Here is a 20,231-nt window from a genome sequence, read left to right on the forward strand (position 1 = left end):
GGCCTCTCGCTCTTCCTTGCTGCGTCGTCCCACGGCGCGGGGCTTGTACTTCAATGTTGGTTTAGCCGGTTCTCCTAGGCCTGGGACTGGTGCTGCACTTGTAGGTCTCCCTGAAGGCCCAGGCCCGATGCTCCCCGACGGCGCACGCTTCTTGAGGGATTGTAATCGTTGCACCGGTGCTCGTGCCGTGCCTGGTGTGGATGTGGTAGATGTTGGCGCTGGACTCGCGGAGGTAGCGGGGGCATTGGAAGTTGTGTTTGAGCCGGTGTCGCCGCCATTGTTGCCTCGTGCAGCGGCCGATGATGCTCCCCGGCGAGAGCCCGCTTTGGGAGGCATGTTGTCGGAAGTGGTTATACAGGAGCTGATGTACGGTAGGGAGGAAAGGAGGAGATCGAAGATTAGACGAAAAATGAATGTTCGAGGACAAGAAAGGTATCTGGTTTTCAATGCATTGGCAAAGGCTAAGGCGAGAAGTGTTGAGTGCAAACTGAAGAGTCAAGAGTCAGGGCGCATCAGTTGACAAAATTTGGCGGTAAAGAAAAAGTTGTCGCGGCTAAAGGCGGAAACGCGGGGCAGATAAAGATACTATGCTAAGCCTTATCGAGAAAGTAGGGTCTTTCCACCCATCGCTCTTTCCTTTTGCTACAACTAACTTTCCCGCCTCCTGTTGCCCATTATTGTTTGACTCTCATTCTTTGTAGTAAACCAGGTATTTCAGCTATTTTAGTAACTTTTCGTTGAATTTGATACATATTGTATAGGTAAGTCTTACCTGGTTATTACTCGTTTTAACCTACAACTCCTTCTCATCCATAACTTCTCTACCCATGAACCTCCTCATCTACGCACTCCCCTTCTTCTTCCCCTCAACCAACTTCGCCAGCTTCACCTGCGTCAACAACGACAGCTCGTCATACACATCCCACTCATCCACCACTTTCCCGCCCTTGACATGATAATGCGTAATCCCCATAACCTGCAGCCTTACCCCTGTCGGCTTCCCAAGCTCATGCAAGCCCCCATATCCCAAATGGTGGCCCTCCATCACCCACCGCACCGCAACCTTGACGCCACCCTCCTCACACGGGTTTGAGCACACATGCTGTGGCATCCAGATTGCATCCGGGATCGACCCCAGCAGCGCAAGATGCTGATGCAGGACAGCCGCAGGCCCATAAAGCTCAACCATCTTAGGCCCGTGATACTGCGCATTTGGCGCATAGTGCTTCTCAACACGACCAAACATGCGGCAGTTCCACATGTCATGTAGCCACTCGAGCGTTGTCGCCTCGATCTCATTATTCGCAAGCGACGAGAAATCCGGCTTCCCCATCTCAGGAATAGTCTGTCCAATAATCCTGCGATTCTCACCAATATCCACACTTTCAACCCCCTTCTCAAACAGTTCCCTCGCCGCCTCCTCCGCGAACACATTCGGATCAACGCCTAATTGCTTCAGGATGGCCATGGTATCCGCAACAACCCACTCACGATAGATCTTATTGCGGTAAATCATACAGTCCGCAATCGTCCGTGAGGTAAAGGTCTTCCTCGTCGCAGTCCCATATAGCCCATCCTGGCTATGCCGCCCAGACCCCGTCACAAGATGCGACGTGTAGAATCCCTTCTCGTCATCGCCACACCAGAGAACCTGCGTCGCCATTCCGCGGCGTTCAGGGAGCGAGACTAGTCGCTGGATCGTGTCGCGCACGATACTCTCGCGGTCATATAGTGTCCCCATCGTCCCGTACAGGACGCAGTTGTGCGTGTAGTGTGTGTAAATGAGGCCGATGTCGCGCTCGTCCCAGATTCGGTGCGTGCATCGCACGATATAGTCGACAATGTCGGTGTAGATGGGGTCGAAGCCGTTCATGGAGTGCGCGAGTTCGCGGGTTCCGGGTGCGGGCGCAAGGTCAGTGTAGTCGTGGCGCTCGACTTGCAGGACGCTGCTGGATGGGCTTTCGGAGGAGGTGTGGCCGTTCATTTTGGAGGCGTTGGGGGGTTCTGTGTTGTTTTCGTTGGTTGAAGCGGCCATTGTAGATATGGCTGTGATTCTAGTAGGTATACGTATAGACGCGACAAAGAAGTCAAGCAAGTATCAAGTTAAAGGTTGCGAATGTCAGGATAAGAAGCTCTGTAGTCTCGACCTGGAGCTTTGAAATAATCTCCCAGCTGCTTTCTCCGCACGGGTGTGCCTATCTCGTTCCTGACTATCGTGTTTACTCCACGGGTATCCCGATGGTGTTGGAGTAGGGTTTCGGCGCGGCCGATGGGCGCGGGTTCTCCTCCCCCATCAATAGTGGAGAAAGATGTAGGCAGAATAGTCATTCTGAAGTTCCTTGTTCGTTGTATATCGTGTCATTAAATATAGAATATGAATTCCAGGCTCTAATAATCAGGATTATCATGCTTGTTAGGGTTGCTGGGGTTTGGTTAGGGTCATTCACGTTCCTTTTGGAGGTGGGCTACTGGACGATAATTCTAAGGGCTAGCTAGTATAAGAGAGATATTAGAATATATATATTTATATTAATCTAAGTCGTGATCAAATCAGACAGTATATTGAACACGCTAGACCTTTCTACTAGACCACGTTGAGCGTGATACCCCCTCAATAGGATCATGCCGAAAGGCTTGTTACATGGCCGAGGGTGATATAGAGATATGAATTAATTTAGCAACAAAATCTATACCTACATAGCTCTAGCATCCTGGTTAAAACAGAAACAATCTTAAGAAAGATCATCATCAAGACTCAAAGTCACGCCGTTGGATTGAGGTTGTCTCCTGTGGCCTCGAGTCTCGCTGGGTTAGGGCAAATATGAACCTTCACCACTAGTGAAGCCATTATTCTAAACACCATACACCAAGGAGATCTGTATAGATCATTCTGCATAGGAGCCAGATGAACCATTGGTACTTGCCAGAACCGAGAATGTCGGTTCACTATGTTGTCAGTAACAGATCCATATTCAGAACCAGCAGAGTCATGGGTTGACCAACCCATTTTGCGCTGAAAAACAAAGCAAAGCGCTCCTTGGCGCTCATCTCGCCAGTTTGTAGAGTTGTTGCCGTGATCTCACTTAACCTTAACGGGGCGGCCAACCGTGGGGAGACATGTGGATAGTAGGGGCGGACATTGTAGGGTGAGCTATGATCAGACCTCAAGGTAAGTATAGAAAGATAACTCTTTACTATACTTATCGCTTTATGAGCGCCAATAGCTTCGTTCAGTCGCGTGTCTATAATATGTGTCATGGCTCGTAGAGGCATCGGCAAATCCTATCACCATTGGAAAACCCGTTGATAAATGAGCTGGTGCGGAACCTTCGCATCTCCAAGCTCAACTGCACTGATAGAGGAATAATTATACAACATGGGATGGGAGGAGATTGCACGGGCCAAACGAGTTAGTCGTGACAACGCCATCCCCTCAGAATGGCAGCTGCGGCCCGGTCAAGTCCCAGAGGAACAGCTTAATGTTTTCGAAGTTCCGGCCGAGTGCGGGATTCTGACGGCTCGAGAGCTGAAAATAACAGAGACAGATGCAGACGTCTTGGTGCAGAAGCTTCTAAACCGCGAATACAGCTCGCATGAAGTAACACTCGCATTCTGCAAGCGAGCTGCAATCGCACAGCAACTGGTCAACTGCCTCAGCGAAATCTTCTTTGACACAGCGCTCGAGGCTGCTCAACAACTCGACAAGGAATATGCAGCCACCGGAGTACCACGCGGTCCTCTTCATGGTCTGCCTGTCTCCCTCAAAGATTGCTTCCCCATCGAAGGCACTGATGCCACCATCGGCTATACCGCATTCGCCAACGCCCGGACAACAGAAGACGAGGAGGCCGAAATCACAAAGATAATGCGGGAAAGCGGCGCAATCTTGTTTTGCAAGACTAACGTGCCGACGGCCATGATGTCCGGCGAGGCAAGTGGAATGCAATATTCCATAATTCCATAGGTGTGTTGCGGGCTAATGCGGTTCAAGACTTACAATGCCATCTACGGCTACACCTCCAACCCTTACAATAGATCCCTCTCCAGCGGTGGCTCATCAGGCGGTGAAGGTGCTCTTCTAGCTCTGCGGGGATCTCCTCTAGGCGTGGGAACAGATGTGGGAGGATCTGTTCGAATACCTGCCTCATTTTGCGGTCTATACTCGCTTAAGCCTTCAGCTGGCCGCTTCCCTACATTAGGCCTTCGCGATGGTATGGAGGGTCAAGAAACGGTTCGAAACTCAGTTGGACCCATGGCGAACTCTCTAGCCGCGATTGAGCTATGGAGTCGGGCGGTCCTGAAAAGCGAGCCATGGATGAGTGCTGATCCACACTGTCTACCTATTCAATACCGTGATGTTGAGGTACCAAAAAAACTCTGCTTCGGTCTTCTCCTCGACGATGGGATCGTCAAGCCTCTACCTCCAGTCACTCGTGCGTTGCTTCAGAGTAAAGCAGCTTTGGAAGCGGCGGGACATACTGTCATTGAATTTCATCTGTAAGTTTCAAGCCCGAGGATACCCAAGGACGCGCCGCACACAGAACTAAGCTGGCAGTGACGATCCTTTATACACCGATAACCTCAAGTACTCCCTGTATCGCTCCGCTGCTGCAGACCTAGTTCACAAGATACTCACCAGGACACAAGAGCCGTGGCCACGGGGCATGGAGATGCTCGAAGCAATGATCAATGGCGATGATAAAGGCCGAGCGACGGTCTCCGAACTCTGGGAAGCGCAGACCAAGCGCACCGAATACGCCAGGCGGGTTCTTAAGGCATGGGTGGGCACAAAGACCAGAACGGGGACAGACCGCGAGATAGATGCTCTACTCATGCCATGCACCCCGTGGCCGTCATGTGAAAAGTATGGGTTTACGTACGATAACTACACGAGTCTGTGGAACGTCCTCGACTACTGCGCGACAACGGTTCCGGTAACACATGTGTCGCTAGCCAAAGACGTAAAGCCTGAGTATGAGTGCCGCAACGAGGCCGAGGAAAGTGTGTGGAAAGATTATAGACCTGAGAGCTTGATTGGTGCTCCTGTTGCAGTACAACTGGTTGGCCGCCGGCTGAACGAAGAGTATCTTTTGGGAGTGACACGGGTGTGCGACGATGCCGTAGGAGCTTCTAGTTTCTAGCCTAGCAATAACTTGAGGGAGCCCCTCAATGCCTTCGTGACCTTAGCGGTTTGTTCACCCTTGATTTGAGCAACATTGTGGCGGCACTGTTTATACATGTTCATGTTTCCGTAAATACTTCGCTGCGGAACTGAACACAAGGCGTATAGATCCAGATAAGGTATATAATAAATTGTCTACTATGTAAAATGTATAGAGAGCTTGACTGAGCACATATAGATGGATTATTCCCCGCGCCCCTTCCCCACTCCTTGTTCCAGGAAAGCAGTCAAAGTATGATGTCTCTGTGAGATTGGCACAGGTCTATCTGTTTTAACTTAATATACATATACAAGTGATGAAACTACCTCACGAACTGATCGGCAAACTCTGCCCCCAATCCCACCTCCTCATAATGCTTCCTCGCCGCCGTCAACTTACTGAACACATCCTCAATCCCCAACGCAACCCCATCAACATCAACATAGATATATGCCCCCGTCACATGAAACAACGTAACCATCTCCTCTACACCCTCCGGCACCTCGAGCGTATGAATATCGCCGGGCGGCTCAAATGCATACCCGCCCTCTTCAGCCCACCAGTCATGCTCGAGGTAGTGCCAGCGGCCCTTTAGGACCGTCGCGTGTACGGGGCCCGTGTGTCTGTGCCGCGAGAGGATCCCGCTCTTGCGCACGCGCAGGATGTTGACGAAATAGCCGTGGGAGACGTTGAAGCAGAGCGGGCGGAACCAGACGTCCTTTGATTGCGGGACCCAGATGCGCTCGTCGCAGTTTAGGTCTAGGACGCCGGTGACAACGAGGTCCGAGGGGACGGAAGGGAGTTTGGGGCCTCGGTAGGCTTCTTTGGATAAGTCACCTTTTTCCATTGTGCGGATCCTTTTGCCTTGTCGCGTAATGCTATACTCGGGACGTTAGTTGTTGTTTCAAGGGATTGCAGACGATGTCATACCTTAAATCCTTGATCTAATCAAATAATGAAGCTTTATTCACCGCACGAGTAATGCATTATCGTCGAGTGGTGTTTATACTCTGGTATCTGCGGGCTTTGCGGCCTTTCCGCGGCGAACCCGATGGTACATATCGGGAATATTGGAGATGTCGGGATCTCCGTCAAGGCATAGATAGCTGTCGGGGTATGCGCTCACGCAGAATAAAACCTACCATTGTCAGTTATCTAGTCCGTATTGCCTGGCACTCTGTTATTTAAGAAGATGACTGACAAATTCGTTGCGCGTTCTCACATCCTCCACCGTTCCTTCGCCGAACGACCAGCCAAGATTGTCGCCGGCGATGGCATCAGGCTCGTCTTGGAAGACGGCAAAAGGGTCATCGATGCTAGCTGCGGCCCATCAGTCTCGTGTCTCGGCCACTCGCAGCCCGAGATCACGGACGCCGTCACAAAACACCTGAAAAATGAGATCGCATACGTCTACTCGGGCTCTCCGTATACCAGCGGTGCGGCAGAAGAACTCGCTGATATCCTACTAGCACACAAGCCCGGTGGGTTGTCAAAGGCCATTTTTGTCAACTCTGGCAGCGAGGCAACTGATGCCGCGCTCAAGCTGGCTGTACAGTACTGGCATGAGCTGGGACAACCTCAGCGAACGCACTTCATCTCGCGAAAGCAGAGCTACCACGGCAACACTATCGGCGCGCTATGTGTCTCCGGCCATGAGTCTCGAAGAGAATTCTATAAGTCGTTCATGTCTAGCAATGTATCTTTCTTGGACCCTTGCTACGCGTATCGAATGAAACGGGAAGGAGAGTCCGACGAGCAGTTCGCTGGGCGCCTTGCCCGCCAGTTCGAGGATGAGATCCTGCGTGTAGGTCCTGACCGCGTGGCTGGATTCGTCGCTGAAACTGTCAGCGGCACGACGCTGGGTTGTCTGCCTGCCGTGTCGGGATACTGGAAAGCCATTCGAGATATTTGCGACAAGTATGACATCTTGTTAATCCTGGATGAAATCATTTGCGGTATGGGCAAGACCGGCACGATGCATGCATGGGAGCAAGAAGGAATTCGCGGTCCTGATATTCAGACCATTGGAAAAGCGCTTGGGGCCGGCTTCGTTCCTCTTTCTGGTGTACTGCTTCACCAGAGGATATTTGACGCGTTGTCTGCTGGCTCGGGCAAACTAGCCCACGGCCATACGTTCCAGGTATCTCTCATCCAATAATTTGCACCTAACCCCGTGATTAATCATGGTCAGGCTCATCCCCTCGCTTGTGCCGCTGCCGTTGCGACTCAAAAGATCATTAAGCGCGACAACCTAATCGAACGAACCGCACAGATGGGACGGAAACTCGAAGCACTGCTGCGAAGAGAGATCTGGCCTCTTCCTCTGGTCGGCGACATCCGAGGTCGCGGTCTATTCTGGGCTGTGGAGTTCGTTTTGGATAAGGAGCTGAAGACAACGTTCCCGCCGAAGATCGACTTCTGTACTCAAGTTGTCAGACACAGCTTGGAGTCGGGCTTGAATATTCTGGGAAATCTGGGTCATACCGGCGAATACCAGGTCGATCACATCCTTGTCTGCCCGCCGTATATTGTAACAGAGAGCGAGCTCGACGAGATCATCTCCCTTCTCAAGGCGGCCATTGTGAAGACGAGCCAGACTGCGCAGGGCAATGGGCACACGAATGGACAAGCAATTGGGTCTACAAACGGAGTGCATACAAATGGGGTTCCTGCCAATGGAGTGGCTTGCTCGAGATAAAACAGCTTGAATACTTGAAGTAGTAATGATGACAACCTGGAACTGGCGATGATAGATTTGTGGCGTCATATGACAGCGTCTCAGCTCCTTGTGCCGTTCTTTCTGTGGACCTTGGATCTCAACGTGGCATCCAGCTCGCCTCCCCCGCACCGAGTTGGAGTAGATAACACCCGCAGCTCCGGGACCATGTTCAAATGCGGTTTGGCCCGTGATAGCAAAGTCAAATTAATTACGAGGGCCATATCAATGGCTCCATCCGTGCTGGGCCCTCGCGGCGCCGGGTGACTGCCCAGCAGCAAATCTCGCGCTGCCTCCTCCCCTGACAAGCTGACAAGCTCATGGCAGCTCACACGAAATGCCTCCTCACCAGTCAAACTCGAGCGCGTTACCAGCTGGTCGGACAGGTCATGCTTGTGTACAGTGCAGGCATAGGTATGATTCAATTTTCTACAATCAGCATCCGGATTACTTGCGGCATCGCCGACGGCATTGCCGATGCAACTACTCCAGTCTTGTGTATGTCTGCTAACAAGCTCTAGGAAGCAAAAGTGCGGAGGCTTCACGTACGACATCAAGTGCCGCCCATGTATTACCCGTGGAGTCAACTGCAGCTTCCAGGAAGAGGTCAAGGACCTGCGCTACAATCCCTATCTTCGCCTCAGACCGTCCCGCTCACCTCCAATCAGCGCGGATTCAGTGCGTCCTGACAATGACCCCCTGCCTGTACCTGCGTCTTCAGCTGCCATTTTACCCACTCTGGCAGCGTTTGACCATGGAGATGCACAGCCGCTCTCGCCCGCTCTACCGGCGCCAAACCACGGTGCGCCAGCAGACGAAGCGCTACCGAATCAGATTGATTCTCTGAAGTCCCGGTTCGTCCTCGTCCCGACCTTGCAGATTGACTTTGCGTTAACAGTACCTAGCATTGTCGATCTCGAAAGCCGCCTCGTCGCTGCCCAGAGTGGACATGCTGACTACATTCACACCCCTTCTCAGTCCCGAGTGGAGACCTCGTTCGTGCATCAATTCAAGGCCGGTCAGGCTCAGTCAAATCACCAATCGCCTATCATCTCGTGAGTGGCAGGGCTCTCTAGTCGCTAACACTTTCATCTCATTTTCATCTAACTCTTTCGGTAGTTTAGGCTCATTCTCCAACTCCAACTCTCACAGCCTGTCACCTCAAGGTGGTGTCAACACGGACGGCCCTCTCAAAGCCCTCAACAGTATTCAAACTCATGATCCAGTACATTTCGAGGTACACGACCCTGTCACGCGGTCAGTATTGACAGAAGGAGAGGCACATGTGATCTTTAGATTGTAAGTACCCCGCAATCAATTATGTGCTTACGCTAACTGATGCAGATACTTCTCCAACTGCCACCCGAATGCTCCGTTCCTTGATGTCGAGCTCGATACCGATATCGATCGGGTCCGTTCGAGTAGTGTCCTGCTTTTCCTCGCCATTCTCTCCGTTGGTGGACGCTTCTGGAGTGCCTCTTCGAAGTGAGTATCCCGTAGTTCCATCCTATACTTGGCTGACAATATAGGACGTCATGTTGGCTTCACCCTCGATATACTGAGATTGTCCGCCTTCTCGACGCTGAGGTAATGCGAGTTACATTGCGCCCTAACCATGACGATCAAAAGCTTGAAACAGTCCAAGCGCTCATGCTATGTGCTCACTGGATGCCTTTCGACCTTACCAATGTTCAAGAGCGTTATCGATCACGGTTCTCAGAGGCAGGTGCATGGCAATGCCTAGGTCTGGCAATCAGATGGGCGACGGCGTTGGCCTTGGAGCGAAGCTGTCATACGAGTTTCCTCAGCCCTGAAACAGTGACACGGGAAGATGTGCAGCGATTCCGGGCAATGTTGTATCTCGTGGAGAGCGACCACTAGTAAGGACATACGAAGCACATGCTTATTCTGATTGCTGACAATATCTAGCCTCGCATTATCCGCTCGACGCCCGTCCTACCTCAATCCCAAACCGTTGCATAGCGTTTTATCGAACTTCCTCCGATGCAAATACGTCCAGAGCACAGATATCCGACTGGCATCTCTGTTCAAAGTCGCGTACGGCGCTCATTTTACCGGATGTCGCCCGACAACCATCGAAAGTGTGGAAGCATTTGATAAAGATGTGCAGCTAATCGAGCGGCAATTCACCTCGAGTCAAAGTGATCGATCAATGGATGGATTCAGCCAACACTTCCCCTTTACCTCGCTCCGGTGGTATCGGCTGTCGTATGCCTGTGCATTCCTCGATGCCGCGGATCCCGCTCAGCGATCAGGGAAGGCGTTAACATGGGCAATTGAATGGGCCAGCCAGATCCTCACACATCTTTCTAGGCCTTCAGCCACGACAAATAACGGTGTCCTCAGCCCTATCCAGGTGCAGATGGAGCCAGATCCCAGTGTGATTGACATCATGTCCTATGCGATTGACCACTATTTCGTTGTCATTGCCTATGCCGCTTTCTTTCTGGTCAACAGCTGGCTGAGTAACCTGATCGACAGTGAGTCGCCCCTTCTTATATTTTCTATCGAGGTAGGTAGCTAACGGATACTCCGCAGTGAGTCTTCGTCCAACCCGACAGCATTCAAATGGGACCCTCATCCAAGAAGCAACGGACCCGTCCACTTCCCTACTCTTTCGCCTCGTCGATGTCGCAGCCCGCACCTTCGAAGCCGCCAGTCCTTCAGAGGGTCACCTTGCACGTCGCTACGCCCCGCTTTTGCATGGAATGACAGATCTGATCATGTCCAGCAGCAACCAGGCCCAGGTACAAGCACATTTGCAAGGCGTGGGCAACGCCAACGCTGTCATGCCGGACACCAATCTAGGCCCCGAATTTCAGAGCCATCATCTAGGGGACGATTTATGGGAGATGTGGCAGCAAGCGGGCCTAGAACCCATGATTTGGTCGAATATACTTGACGACAATCAACTAGGGCTCAGCTAACTCTCATGTTCTCATCCTCAACGACAATATTTCAACGAATCATCCGATGATAAACTAGAAGGAGAAGTGGCCTCCGCCAACCTAACCAAACTATCCCCTGCGCCCACCGCAGATGGAATGTCTCCCTCGAGATTTCCCACCAAGTCCCTCAAAAACATAATCAACCGCTTCGCCTCGGTGCGGTACCGCCCACTCTCATACTGCGAGGCATTGCGCAGCATATGACCGACTCCCAGAAGCTGATGCACAATTTGGCTACTCGCAGCTTTGGACATAAGCGGCGGCGCCCGCCTCACTTTTTTAAAACCCCTTCTGCGATGGCCATGACTTCCCAAGCAGGAGTCTGGCAGTATAGAAGCGCCATGATGCACACTAGCGTCTCGGTGCAGGTTATTTGCACCGACATATACATGCATGTAGAGGATGTGGGTCCGCCAAGGTGGATGAAATGATGATTTAAGGGTAAGATTCAGTTGCGGACTGGCACGTGACGGTATTATTTCGGCGCCAGTACCTACTAGCGCCCGAATCAATCCCAGACAAGAACGGAGTACGACACAAACGACCCATTAGTCCGACACACAGACGTCGTTGCCCATATCACCGGGGGCCGCATTCCCCCATACTCTATCCCAGGTCTGGGGAAACCGCTTCAGAATCTCGAGTCCAAGCGCAAGTCAGACTTCGAAGACTGGTTCGACGAGTGGGGTCTCGACGCAGTCGTGTGGCCGTGCAACGGTGATGTAGGCAAAGCAGACGCAGATGACAACGAGGCTTCGGCCGCTGAAGCCTGGCGCAATGGAGTCCTTTACTCGAACGGCAATTGTGCGATTCGCCAGCTGGGTATACCAACGGTCAGCGTGCCGATGGGCATTATGGCCGACATTGGCATGCCTGTGAACCTCACTTTTGCGTCAAAGGCGTATGATGATTCCAGTTTGTTCCGGTATGCATACGCTTTTGAGAAGACAAGTCGATTGAGGAAGCGCCTGGCCGGACTCGGCAGTTAGAGACGGATGCTATCTCTCTTTCTTCGTCTGGAGAGATTGGGTTGTTACCACCGGTACTGACGGTAGAGACCGCGATGGAAGGTGAAAAGGTTCGTATCTCAGGCACAATTGGAGAAGCAAGCGCACTGCACGTGTACGATGGCGAGGAGTTGAAAGAGGTGAAGATGGCAGACGGCCATTGGGAAGTGGCCCGACCTAAGGAGGCTCAAGAACTGGGAAAGGCAATGGTTGTCGTAGTAGCCACGGGCAATAATGGAAGATCGAGTGGCAGGATGGTTTTTGTATGAAACTGCAAGACACGAGATATCCATCGATAGAAATATATGACACTTAAAGCAGCGAGGACTCATTCAAAGCGGCACTGTGCTCCTACCAGAATAGGCACCATGTACATCTAGCCTGGATCACCCTGGTAGTGCAGCCCTCTTCGAGTCAATATCGGAACTCATTAGCGCTCAATACCAGCTGTGTGACTTTACTGGCCTCCAACTCTGTCTCCATTTGTCAATCCAACTGACGTAAGAGACCGAGTCGAGCTCCTGCAGTTTGCTAAGCCTTCTGCTACATGAGCAAGCATGACCTTTGAAATGGATCAAGAACACCCTTGTACACTAATCAAGCAATTTATAACACGGGGAGCACTGACAGCTCTGCATTTACAGTCCAGGGATATAGTATCACATGGCTCCTAATTACGGATATGTTTGTACTACTCCCCCCAGCGCCTGTCACGCACAGATCCGAGCTGACCTTCCCAGTCCGCGGACATAAATCTACATGGCTCCCGCCCGCTCTTCTCTCCGGCAAGCAGTACCATAACATTCATTAACCCCGATTATTGTTGAATTATAAATCTTAAGCCCTCAGGATGTCCCTCGGCACCCCCTACACCATCCCACCACCACCCCCGGCCTACGAACCCTACATTCCCTTACTTAACGTCTGCAACCTCATCTCAGGCCTATGCTGGGTAGCCTGCTACCTCGGACAGGCCCGTCATTCCATGACCCACCAGACATACATCATGCCTTTCTTCGCACAGGCCTCCAACCTGGCCTGGGAATTCGTCTATGGCGGCCTAATCTACCCCTCTCCACTCGCGATCGAGCGCCTCGTCTTCCTCTCCGGATTCGCCACAAACACTATCCTCCAGTACACGGCGATCCGGTACGGCCGAGCTGAGTGGGCTCATGCGCCGCTGGTTGCCAGGAACCTGGGAACGCTGTACACCGTGACGATTGCGGTATTTGTCTTGGGGAACCTGGCTGCTGCGCAGCAGTTCGGCCCGCATATTGCAAATTACTATATTGCGATTCTCGCGCAGCTGATAATCAGTGTGGGAAGCTTGGCGCAGCTATTGAATCGGGGTGCGACGAGAGGGTTTTCGTTGTGGTTGTGGTAGGTTTTTCAGGTTTCCCATCAGTATACTGCGTCCCATGATTTTCCTTCTTTGTGTCTAAACTTGTTAAGTCACGCCATTCACAGGACTTTCCGCCATATCGGATCAATCATCGCAGCGCCTTGCTTCTACATCCGCGCTGTGTACTGGCCCGAGGCCTTTGGGTACCTGATGGACCCCGTTATGCTTTGGATGGGAGGCATATCGTACCTAGCTGAGTTGGCTTATGGGGTGTTGTTTTGGCAGATTCAAAGAGAGGAGGCAGAGAGAGAGAGGCGCAAGACTAAGTAGGGATCTGTGGTCGAGACTAGGACTGCTGGGAATCAAGCGGTCATTCGTGAGTGTACGGAGGTCAGTAAGTTAATGGGGAGGATTGCCGTCACTGCTTGATAACCGGTCAGGACAAATTGAGAGATAGCGTGGCATCGAATATTGTATGGGCAGAGTCACTACACTACGCCAGTCGACTTCGACAGCACGACATTTAACCAGAATATATATTCCCTACTCAGCACTAAAATCAAGTACGCAAACCCCATCACCATCGACAATCCACGAAGATCAAGATCAGAGACCACGAGTTCCAGTTCAATTGAAACAAAAATCAAAGAAAGGGTAAAATCCACAAACAGGTTGTATAGCAAATGAATGAATCAGAGGTAATCAGACGATGCCGAAGTCTGCCTGGACCTTGGACATCAACCTCAATGACAAAAAAACAACAAACATAACGCCAAAAAAAGTGCTCTTTCCACGCACAGTTCAACTAGAATGGAGCAAATACAACTGTTCAATCAACAACCCGCTCAGTTTCAATCGCTAGACTATCCATGATAAAACAAGACAAGACGAGCAAGGTAGGTGTGAAGGTAGGATGTGTGATGTGTTCGATTAGGCACGCACGGTAGGTGGTAAGGATAAAGAGTGTGAGGAGCTGGCTCTTAGGCTGAGAAAGGAGAGAGAGAATGAGAGTCGTGGTCAAGTCTTTGAGATCGGAAACAGAAGGAAAAGGCGAGAGAGAAATAAAAATATGAGTATAGTAGTCGGCATTTGCGTCGTTCGAGGCCGGTTAAGGGGAATGCCGTTCTGGGAGGTACATGCTATACTAATGAATATTGGGAATAAGATCCAATAATATAGTAGACGGCAGATGAAGGCTTCGCGAGGTTGGAGGGTAGAGTCAGCCCGCCTATCGCGACAAATCTCATATCAGGATGCGCAAGTCCAAAAGTATTTGGTAACCCATGTTTTGCGGTGTGGCTCGCCAAAGGAAAGTGGGACTCGTTGCTCCGACGCAAGACAAGAACAGTTAACGCTTGCGCTTTTTGTTCTTGTCGACTACTGAAGCCGTCATGGGAACGGCGGGGATAATCGGTTCCGCATCGGCAGCGATGGGCATGCCGTCAAGCGTCTTCTTGACAGGGACGCCCATATGGCGGCCGTAGCGACCTTTGCGGCCGTTCCCTTCGTCCTCGCTGATGCAGCCTTCAATCCCAATTCCTGCATCCTTGCAACGTCCACAAGGACGCTGTCGGTCACATCCCTTCTTGCTCTTGCGGCAACGCTGGCAGCGTGGTTTCGTTGACAAGTCCTCTTCATCAGCTGCTAGCGGGTTTTGACCATTGACAGAAGCATTGGAGGTCTTTCGCTGAGGAGGGGGACCGGGCATCGGCGGAGGGAGGACAGATTTCTGGCTAGGGCCAGCAGGCGTGGACTTGACCTTGCGAATAACGCTTGAGGCAACCTTGGCAGCAGGCTTGTTCTGGCGCAGTGGTGCTGATTTAGGCGGTCGTGGCTTGGAGGAGGTCGCACTCATGGGCCGCGATGACTTGACCTTCTTTGGCTTCGGCATCGAGTCGTGGAAGGAGTCTTCCTCGGCCTCATTCTTAAGCATGCCATCCTCATAGTCTTCATGACGGTATTCATTATCCAGGTCGTCATAGCTAGCATCGGAACTGTCAAAGCTAGGGAGGATATCGTCCAGATGCTTGTGCATGTGCTTCGTTGCGCCTGGTGGAAGCATAGGGCTTGAGTCAACCCTCTGTTGGGGCCCTGCGGGGAGATCATCGTCATCCTCGCTAAAATCCTCACCGTCGCTCGTTGCGCCAGTGGAGGATGGGGCCTCGGCAGCACCACTAAAAGCATCATCAAGGGTCGAAGCGGACGTGCGGCCGTGGGAAAAGTTGGAAGCATCCCCTAGACGGATCAATTGCATCGCAACATCTTCATCAGAGATGCAGCTGGCAATAGTAGGGTCTGGTGTGGGAAGGATCCCCGGAGCACCATTCCGGCCAGCAGGGTTTGTGAATTGCCCTGACGAGTGTAGATTTGTCCGATCACGAAGACGATGACCATGCTCAGGAACCATTGGGGTGGCATAGATGCCGTTCCGAGAAGGATTCGGCCCATAAATGTGTTCGCTGTGACCATAGCTCTGGGGCGATGGTAGCGGTTGTTGATAATGGTTGTATGGGCGGTGCATCGGCCGTGCGAATGGGGAGCCAACGCCTTCTTGGCCAACGGAGCGACGCTGTGGAGAGATGGAGGAAGTCGAGGTAGTAAGAGGAACCTGAGGAGGAACAAATAATGGGAGTTCCTGGTGAAGGAAGGAAAGAGAAGATGGTCAGCCATGTCGTTAGTGAAAATAGCACTGCTCGACTCACGGAACTCTCAAATTTCGGTCGCTTGCGACGACCATCTTGGAGAATATTTTCCATGCTAATGTCTGAGCTGGCAAAATGCTGCTCACTTCGAGGCTTTCTAGAGCCTGAAACAGAGCCATAGCCATTATCGCTATCGCTATATCCAGCATCGTCATGGAGGCTGCCATGTGTGCTAGAGCCTCGACTCTTGATCGCTGGGCGAGAGGGCTGCTTGTGCTGAGAGGCACTACGACGGCTTCTCCCTGACGGCGAGACGCTGCGCTTGCGAGCGACTCGAGATGCCGGTCGAGATGGAGGCTGGCCATGCTCTGACTGTTGCATTGCCTGCATTGCTTGTGCCATTTGGAACGGCTCGCCTAGACTAGGACGCTTGCGAGTGTCAACTGGGTTGCCACCATAATAACGATCTCCATATCCCTCGGTGTATGCCGGCACAGGAATGACCCGCACATATACCGTCATATTGTTTCTTAGATTCTCATATCTCGCAATGAGGGTGATACCGTTTTCATCCTCGAAGCTGACGCCACTAGCGGCGCCATCGTAGATCCCGTAGAAGTTCTTCACTGTAGTTACGATAGAATCGGTAGTGTCGTGAGGGTAGATTTGCACCCGCATGGGAATGCGAGCTCGAACTTTGGGGTTCTCGTCGAGCAACAGCTCGAAGGCGACATTCTTTGGGGTCGTGGGGAAGGGCTCCTGGAGAAGGCGGCTGTCGGTGTAGGTAGGCGACGCTCCAGGAGAAACAAGCTGTTCGTACGGGACAGCCTGCATGATGGAAACGATCCCGCAAGAAGTGCTACCACAATGACACTACATGTATTATGGGATCAACCGGTTGTTCGCAGGGCGAGAGGAGGAGAGCGAGGAGAGTGGGGAGGGTCAAGGCAGAGGGAGGCGGCAGCAGGAGGGTATGGGCAATGTCCATCTAAACCTACCACAATAGGAAAAATAGAGAGGCCCAGTTGATAGATGGATCACCCGCGATTATTTTGATGGAACGATTGATGGGCGACGGTGGTGGGTGGGAGGAGGACGATGCAAGTCGCAACAGCCGAGAGCGACTGGGCCCAGAGAGAGGAAAAATGGGACAAGGACGACAACAACTAGAGAAAGGGCCCGCCAGCGTTAGTATTTTCAGATGCAAAGGGCTTCAATGGACAAGAAGGGTCATCAAGAAAGATGTCAAACAGGTTGTGAGATGTCGACTCCTGCCTGTCGGATCCTGATGGGGTGCAGAAGTTGCAGGTTGAGGGGGAAGAGGAAGAAACGATCCGAACTGTTCGGAAGAGGATGGAGAGCACCAGGGACGCACCTGTCAAGAACCTGAAGCCTCTTTTTAGAGTCGCACAGGCTCAGTAGATGTAGGAAGAGTGTAAAGAGACAGGCGATGGTAGCGAGGGAGGCAGTTCGACGGTGGTGGAAAGAGGAGGTGAGTCGATTCTACGAAGCGCTTGTTGGGCGATGTCAGCGGTGGCATCAACCATGCACACCCGAAGCGAGTCAAGGGACGAAAAGGGCACCAGCCGGCCAAAACCGAGTATAGAGGATGAGAGAGGATAGAAAATAGCAACTAACCAAGTAGCAACCCGGGAAGAGGCCGCAACAGAGGAACAGGCGGTGGTGGTGAGGACGAAGCGGACGTTGGGTTGAGGAGGAAGAATGAATGAATGGAAGATCCGGTTTCACTTGCAAGCGAGAGAGAGCGTCACCCATATTGCAGTGGGCGACCCTCAATTGCCAGTCCCAACAACCACCACCACTTCTCCAGCTGCTTGCTAGAAGGTTTATTTCTATATGTTTACTTTCTGTACTCGTTTGACCGATTTGCGCCGGCCTCCTCGTCGTCGCAAACTGCTAGTTTGCGACTGCTCCATTACCATATTGAATTTCAACCGAAGCAGAAAGTAGAGTACAAATCCCATTAAATGGGGTCAAATCCCACGAAATATCGATCGCCAATAATATCCCAACTGTCCGACCAGTTTATTGTTTATACATTCGAACTCGAGGTGCTGTAATTGAAGGTGTTCGAAGAGGTTCTGGCGCAAACCGACAACCGCTTGCACGCCCAGCGCTAACCATCGCCAGAATTCCTCTTCTTCCACTACCCGAACAATTTCAAAGGTACTCATTTAAATCAATGCTAATTCTGCAATATTCCGGTCGAATCAAGGGTAGCACCTAACAATTCAGCCAAAGCGACGAACAGAAGCCCGCTAGATAGGTTCCCCAAGCGCAGCCACGTCGAATGACTCCCAAGTCATAGCTTGTCCAACGACTGGCGAGGAACCCTTAGAAGAGACTTCTACTAAGAAATTCCAAGTCGCCGAGGACATTAATCAAGTTGTACTGTTGTGCGTATTGACATTTATTCTTGAAATTGATCGCTTGCTGGTGTGGATTAAATATATATTTGCCGGGATTCCTGACTACGGACAATCCGCAGCGCACAGCAGACTCATTCGAAGAGCAATGATTACCATCTCAATTCCTACCAGTATATGTCCGTCTTATAGACCCGACGACTAGAAGCCCGATCCAAGTGTAGATGAAACTTCGGCGCAGAACATAAATGCAACGACCGACTGGGCTCGGGGGGATTTTACAACTCAACGATGTGAGACACAAAAGAAGAGGCGATAATCTTCCATGGATAGTGCATTTACTAACAATGGCTGCTGAACTGTCGAGGTGGGCGACAGCAGCACCCAATTGCTGTCTCTTCAGTGATCAGCGCTTGTCCAGACCACTGTCAGTGGCTTACCCCTCCTCGGTCACATATCGTGGAGAACCTGAGGATTTCCCTTCAGGCTCCGGACAGAGGAGGTCCGCTACTCCATGCGCGGGCAGTTATCGTCAGAGTTACGGTGGTCGAGTGATTTGCTGTTGCTTTACGATTACCAACCCTGCAAGACCCGTGCGACTTCGCCTTCTTCCAGAGGGTCCTCGCTCGGAGGACGAGTCGCTGCCGTTTGGCTCTGCGAGTATCGCAGTCCGCTCTTGATTTGAGTGGCACGGAGGCCGTTGCGAAAATGCGAAATGATCGCAGCGAAAAGATCCAAATCGGAGATAAAACAGTTGGCACTGACAATGCCGTTAGCCGGGTGGGGGAAATTGGAGGATGCGCATCTTCACAGCGATCCCGATCAGGTCTATATCTGTATCATATGTAATCGGCCTTGAGGCCATCCAACTGTGCAAGTGATTTCATTTATTGCGCTGCTGTTGGCTGAGAAGATAGGCAAGGCGAAAAAAAGCAAATAATAGAGAGCGAGGATGCAAACGACAGGCTTTGGTTTCTCCTCTCTCCAGTCTCGTTCGGAACGAGGCGGGGCGTTTTTTTGGCAGTGGTGAGGACAGCGGGATTCGAGAGTTACTAGTTGAAGTGTACACCGAAAGTTTGGTGGCAGATCCTCTAGCCTATTCAGCAGGCGCCGAGTGACCGAGTCGCATGCGATACCCGGATCACCTCCACACAATGGCTCTTTTTCGCTTCTCGAGCCTGACGCAAGTGGTTATTGTGTGATCGCCCTACCTTTAGTGGGAGGTATATCCTATAGAATCCATAGAATCCACAACAAGAGACTCGATGGCAACCTGTGTGGAGGCTGTTTCCTCACGCGGGCATCTGAAAATGCGACGAAAGCGAGGTGGCTCATGATAGGTACCGCTGGATCCGCGTCCCACACTGGAGATCTTGTGGCTTTTTTGCGACGCTGGTCATGGCGCGGGTGCAAACGGAGCTTCTCTTCGCGGACTCACCTCCTCGCAGACGCACTGCGATAGGGATTCAGAATAAAGCTCCAGCCATCCCCAGCTGTATCGGATATTCAAGCCTCCAGCGCCGAGTTCTTAAGGATCATGCATGCTCGAGCTTCCGCAAGGGCTCTTCACGGGCGTGCCGTTTTCGCCTTTTCCAAGCTTCAGACAACAGCAGATTATACGCTCTAGTTCGCCGCTGCGGCTGGGAATCTGCAGGTATAACTCCGCACTTTTTCAAGTCGCAGGCGTTGAACCAGAGATGGATGTCGATAGCCTGTGCTGGAATTGTAGCGGGGGGATTGAAGATCACGTGAGTTCGCGTTAAGTGGTTTCCGTCCTCGTGCTCCGTCGCGTCGAGGGTCGATTGCGAGATGCTTTACTCCGATGCACCACAAACGGAAGATTCAAATTATCTTGTGCAATATATCTTGTCGCCTTAGTTCTGTCGGCAAACTGGACTAATCTCCCCGATTTTAGACGTGGCTGGTGGGAGGTTATATCGCTGCGGGCTGATATGCGATGCTGATAGAAGACGCGTAGCGGTGATGTCATAAGCAGGGACAAAACA

The 20,231-nt window shown here is 51.8% G+C and overlaps 8 protein-coding genes across 8 annotated transcripts; 5 read left to right on the top strand and 3 right to left on the bottom strand.

The window, feature by feature from the left end:
* Window positions 1–691: 691 nt before the first annotated feature.
* BJX68DRAFT_229885 (uncharacterized protein) lies at window positions 692–1,912 on the bottom strand. Its single transcript, XM_071039117.1, has one exon. It carries the CDS (start codon window positions 1,871–1,873, stop codon window positions 842–844), a length of 1,032 nt encoding a protein of 343 aa, XP_070902853.1. The 5' UTR covers window positions 1,874–1,912; the 3' UTR covers window positions 692–841.
* A 1,464-nt stretch (window positions 1,913–3,376) lies between these two features.
* On the top strand, window positions 3,377–5,141 carry BJX68DRAFT_253280 (amidase signature domain-containing protein; the record flags this gene model as incomplete). The annotated part of the gene is made up of 3 exons (XM_071042695.1): window positions 3,377–3,931; window positions 3,992–4,497; window positions 4,556–5,141. The coding sequence occupies 3 exons, from the start codon at window positions 3,377–3,379 to the stop codon at window positions 5,139–5,141; spliced, it is 1,647 nt and encodes a 548-aa protein (XP_070902854.1).
* Window positions 5,142–5,484: 343 nt separating this feature from the next.
* BJX68DRAFT_279279 (2,4'-dihydroxyacetophenone dioxygenase family protein) lies at window positions 5,485–6,048 on the bottom strand (the record flags this gene model as incomplete). Its single annotated transcript, XM_071048701.1, has 1 exon — window positions 5,485–6,048. The coding sequence occupies exon 1, from the start codon at window positions 6,007–6,009 to the stop codon at window positions 5,485–5,487; it is 525 nt and encodes a 174-aa protein (XP_070902855.1). The 5' UTR covers window positions 6,010–6,048.
* Window positions 6,049–6,213: 165 nt separating this feature from the next.
* BJX68DRAFT_279282 (pyridoxal phosphate-dependent transferase) lies at window positions 6,214–7,965 on the top strand (the record flags this gene model as incomplete). Its single annotated transcript, XM_071048702.1, has 3 exons — window positions 6,214–6,216; window positions 6,355–7,302; window positions 7,354–7,965. 3 exons carry the CDS (start codon window positions 6,214–6,216, stop codon window positions 7,858–7,860), a joined length of 1,458 nt encoding a protein of 485 aa, XP_070902856.1. The 3' UTR covers window positions 7,861–7,965.
* A 250-nt stretch (window positions 7,966–8,215) lies between these two features.
* On the top strand, window positions 8,216–10,826 carry BJX68DRAFT_279284 (uncharacterized protein; the record flags this gene model as incomplete). The annotated part of the gene is made up of 8 exons (XM_071048703.1): window positions 8,216–8,292; window positions 8,400–8,732; window positions 8,784–8,933; window positions 8,998–9,177; window positions 9,223–9,363; window positions 9,408–9,758; window positions 9,808–10,379; window positions 10,438–10,826. The coding sequence occupies 8 exons, from the start codon at window positions 8,216–8,218 to the stop codon at window positions 10,824–10,826; spliced, it is 2,193 nt and encodes a 730-aa protein (XP_070902857.1).
* Window positions 10,827–11,143: 317 nt separating this feature from the next.
* BJX68DRAFT_263518 (uncharacterized protein) lies at window positions 11,144–11,836 on the top strand (the record flags this gene model as incomplete). Its single annotated transcript, XM_071044708.1, has 2 exons — window positions 11,144–11,251; window positions 11,366–11,836. The coding sequence occupies 2 exons, from the start codon at window positions 11,144–11,146 to the stop codon at window positions 11,834–11,836; spliced, it is 579 nt and encodes a 192-aa protein (XP_070902858.1).
* A 1,009-nt stretch (window positions 11,837–12,845) lies between these two features.
* On the top strand, window positions 12,846–13,652 carry BJX68DRAFT_229890 (uncharacterized protein). The gene is made up of 2 exons (XM_071039118.1): window positions 12,846–13,234; window positions 13,322–13,652. The coding sequence occupies exons 1-2, from the start codon at window positions 12,861–12,863 to the stop codon at window positions 13,524–13,526; spliced, it is 579 nt and encodes a 192-aa protein (XP_070902859.1). The 5' UTR covers window positions 12,846–12,860; the 3' UTR covers window positions 13,527–13,652.
* A 561-nt stretch (window positions 13,653–14,213) lies between these two features.
* Window positions 14,214–17,219, bottom strand: BJX68DRAFT_194977 (putative C6 finger domain protein). Its single transcript, XM_071037457.1, has 4 exons — window positions 17,214–17,219; window positions 16,837–17,004; window positions 15,899–16,711; window positions 14,214–15,831 (listed from the first exon to the last, which is right to left on the bottom strand). Exons 3-4 carry the CDS (start codon window positions 16,670–16,672, stop codon window positions 14,545–14,547), a joined length of 2,061 nt encoding a protein of 686 aa, XP_070902860.1. The 5' UTR covers window positions 16,673–16,711; window positions 16,837–17,004; window positions 17,214–17,219; the 3' UTR covers window positions 14,214–14,544.
* Between the last annotated feature and the right edge of the window lie 3,012 nt (window positions 17,220–20,231).

Source organism: Aspergillus pseudodeflectus, assembly GCF_044049435.1.
Source record: "Aspergillus pseudodeflectus strain CBS 756.74 chromosome Unknown BJX68scaffold_7, whole genome shotgun sequence".
Classification (NCBI taxonomy): Eukaryota; Fungi; Ascomycota; class Eurotiomycetes; order Eurotiales; family Aspergillaceae; genus Aspergillus; species Aspergillus pseudodeflectus.

What these genes read in the sequence shown, in the direction of transcription:
- BJX68DRAFT_229885 (XM_071039117.1), bottom strand. Translation starts at nt 1,873, where the DNA reads ATGAACGGCTTCGACCCCATCTACACCGACATTGTCGACTATATCGTG.
- BJX68DRAFT_229890 (XM_071039118.1), top strand. Translation starts at nt 12,861, where the DNA reads ATGCCTTTCTTCGCACAGGCCTCCAACCTGGCCTGGGAATTCGTCTAT. An exon ending in GGGTTTTCGTTGTGGTTGTG is followed by an intron (nt 13,235 to 13,321) that starts GTAGGTTTTTCA and finishes CGCCATTCACAG; the next exon opens with GACTTTCCGCCATATCGGAT.
- BJX68DRAFT_194977 (XM_071037457.1), bottom strand. Translation starts at nt 16,672, where the DNA reads ATGCAGGCTGTCCCGTACGAACAGCTTGTTTCTCCTGGAGCGTCGCCT. An exon ending in GACCGAAATTTGAGAGTTCC is followed by an intron (nt 15,832 to 15,898) that starts GTGAGTCGAGCA and finishes TTCCTTCACCAG; the next exon opens with GAACTCCCATTATTTGTTCC.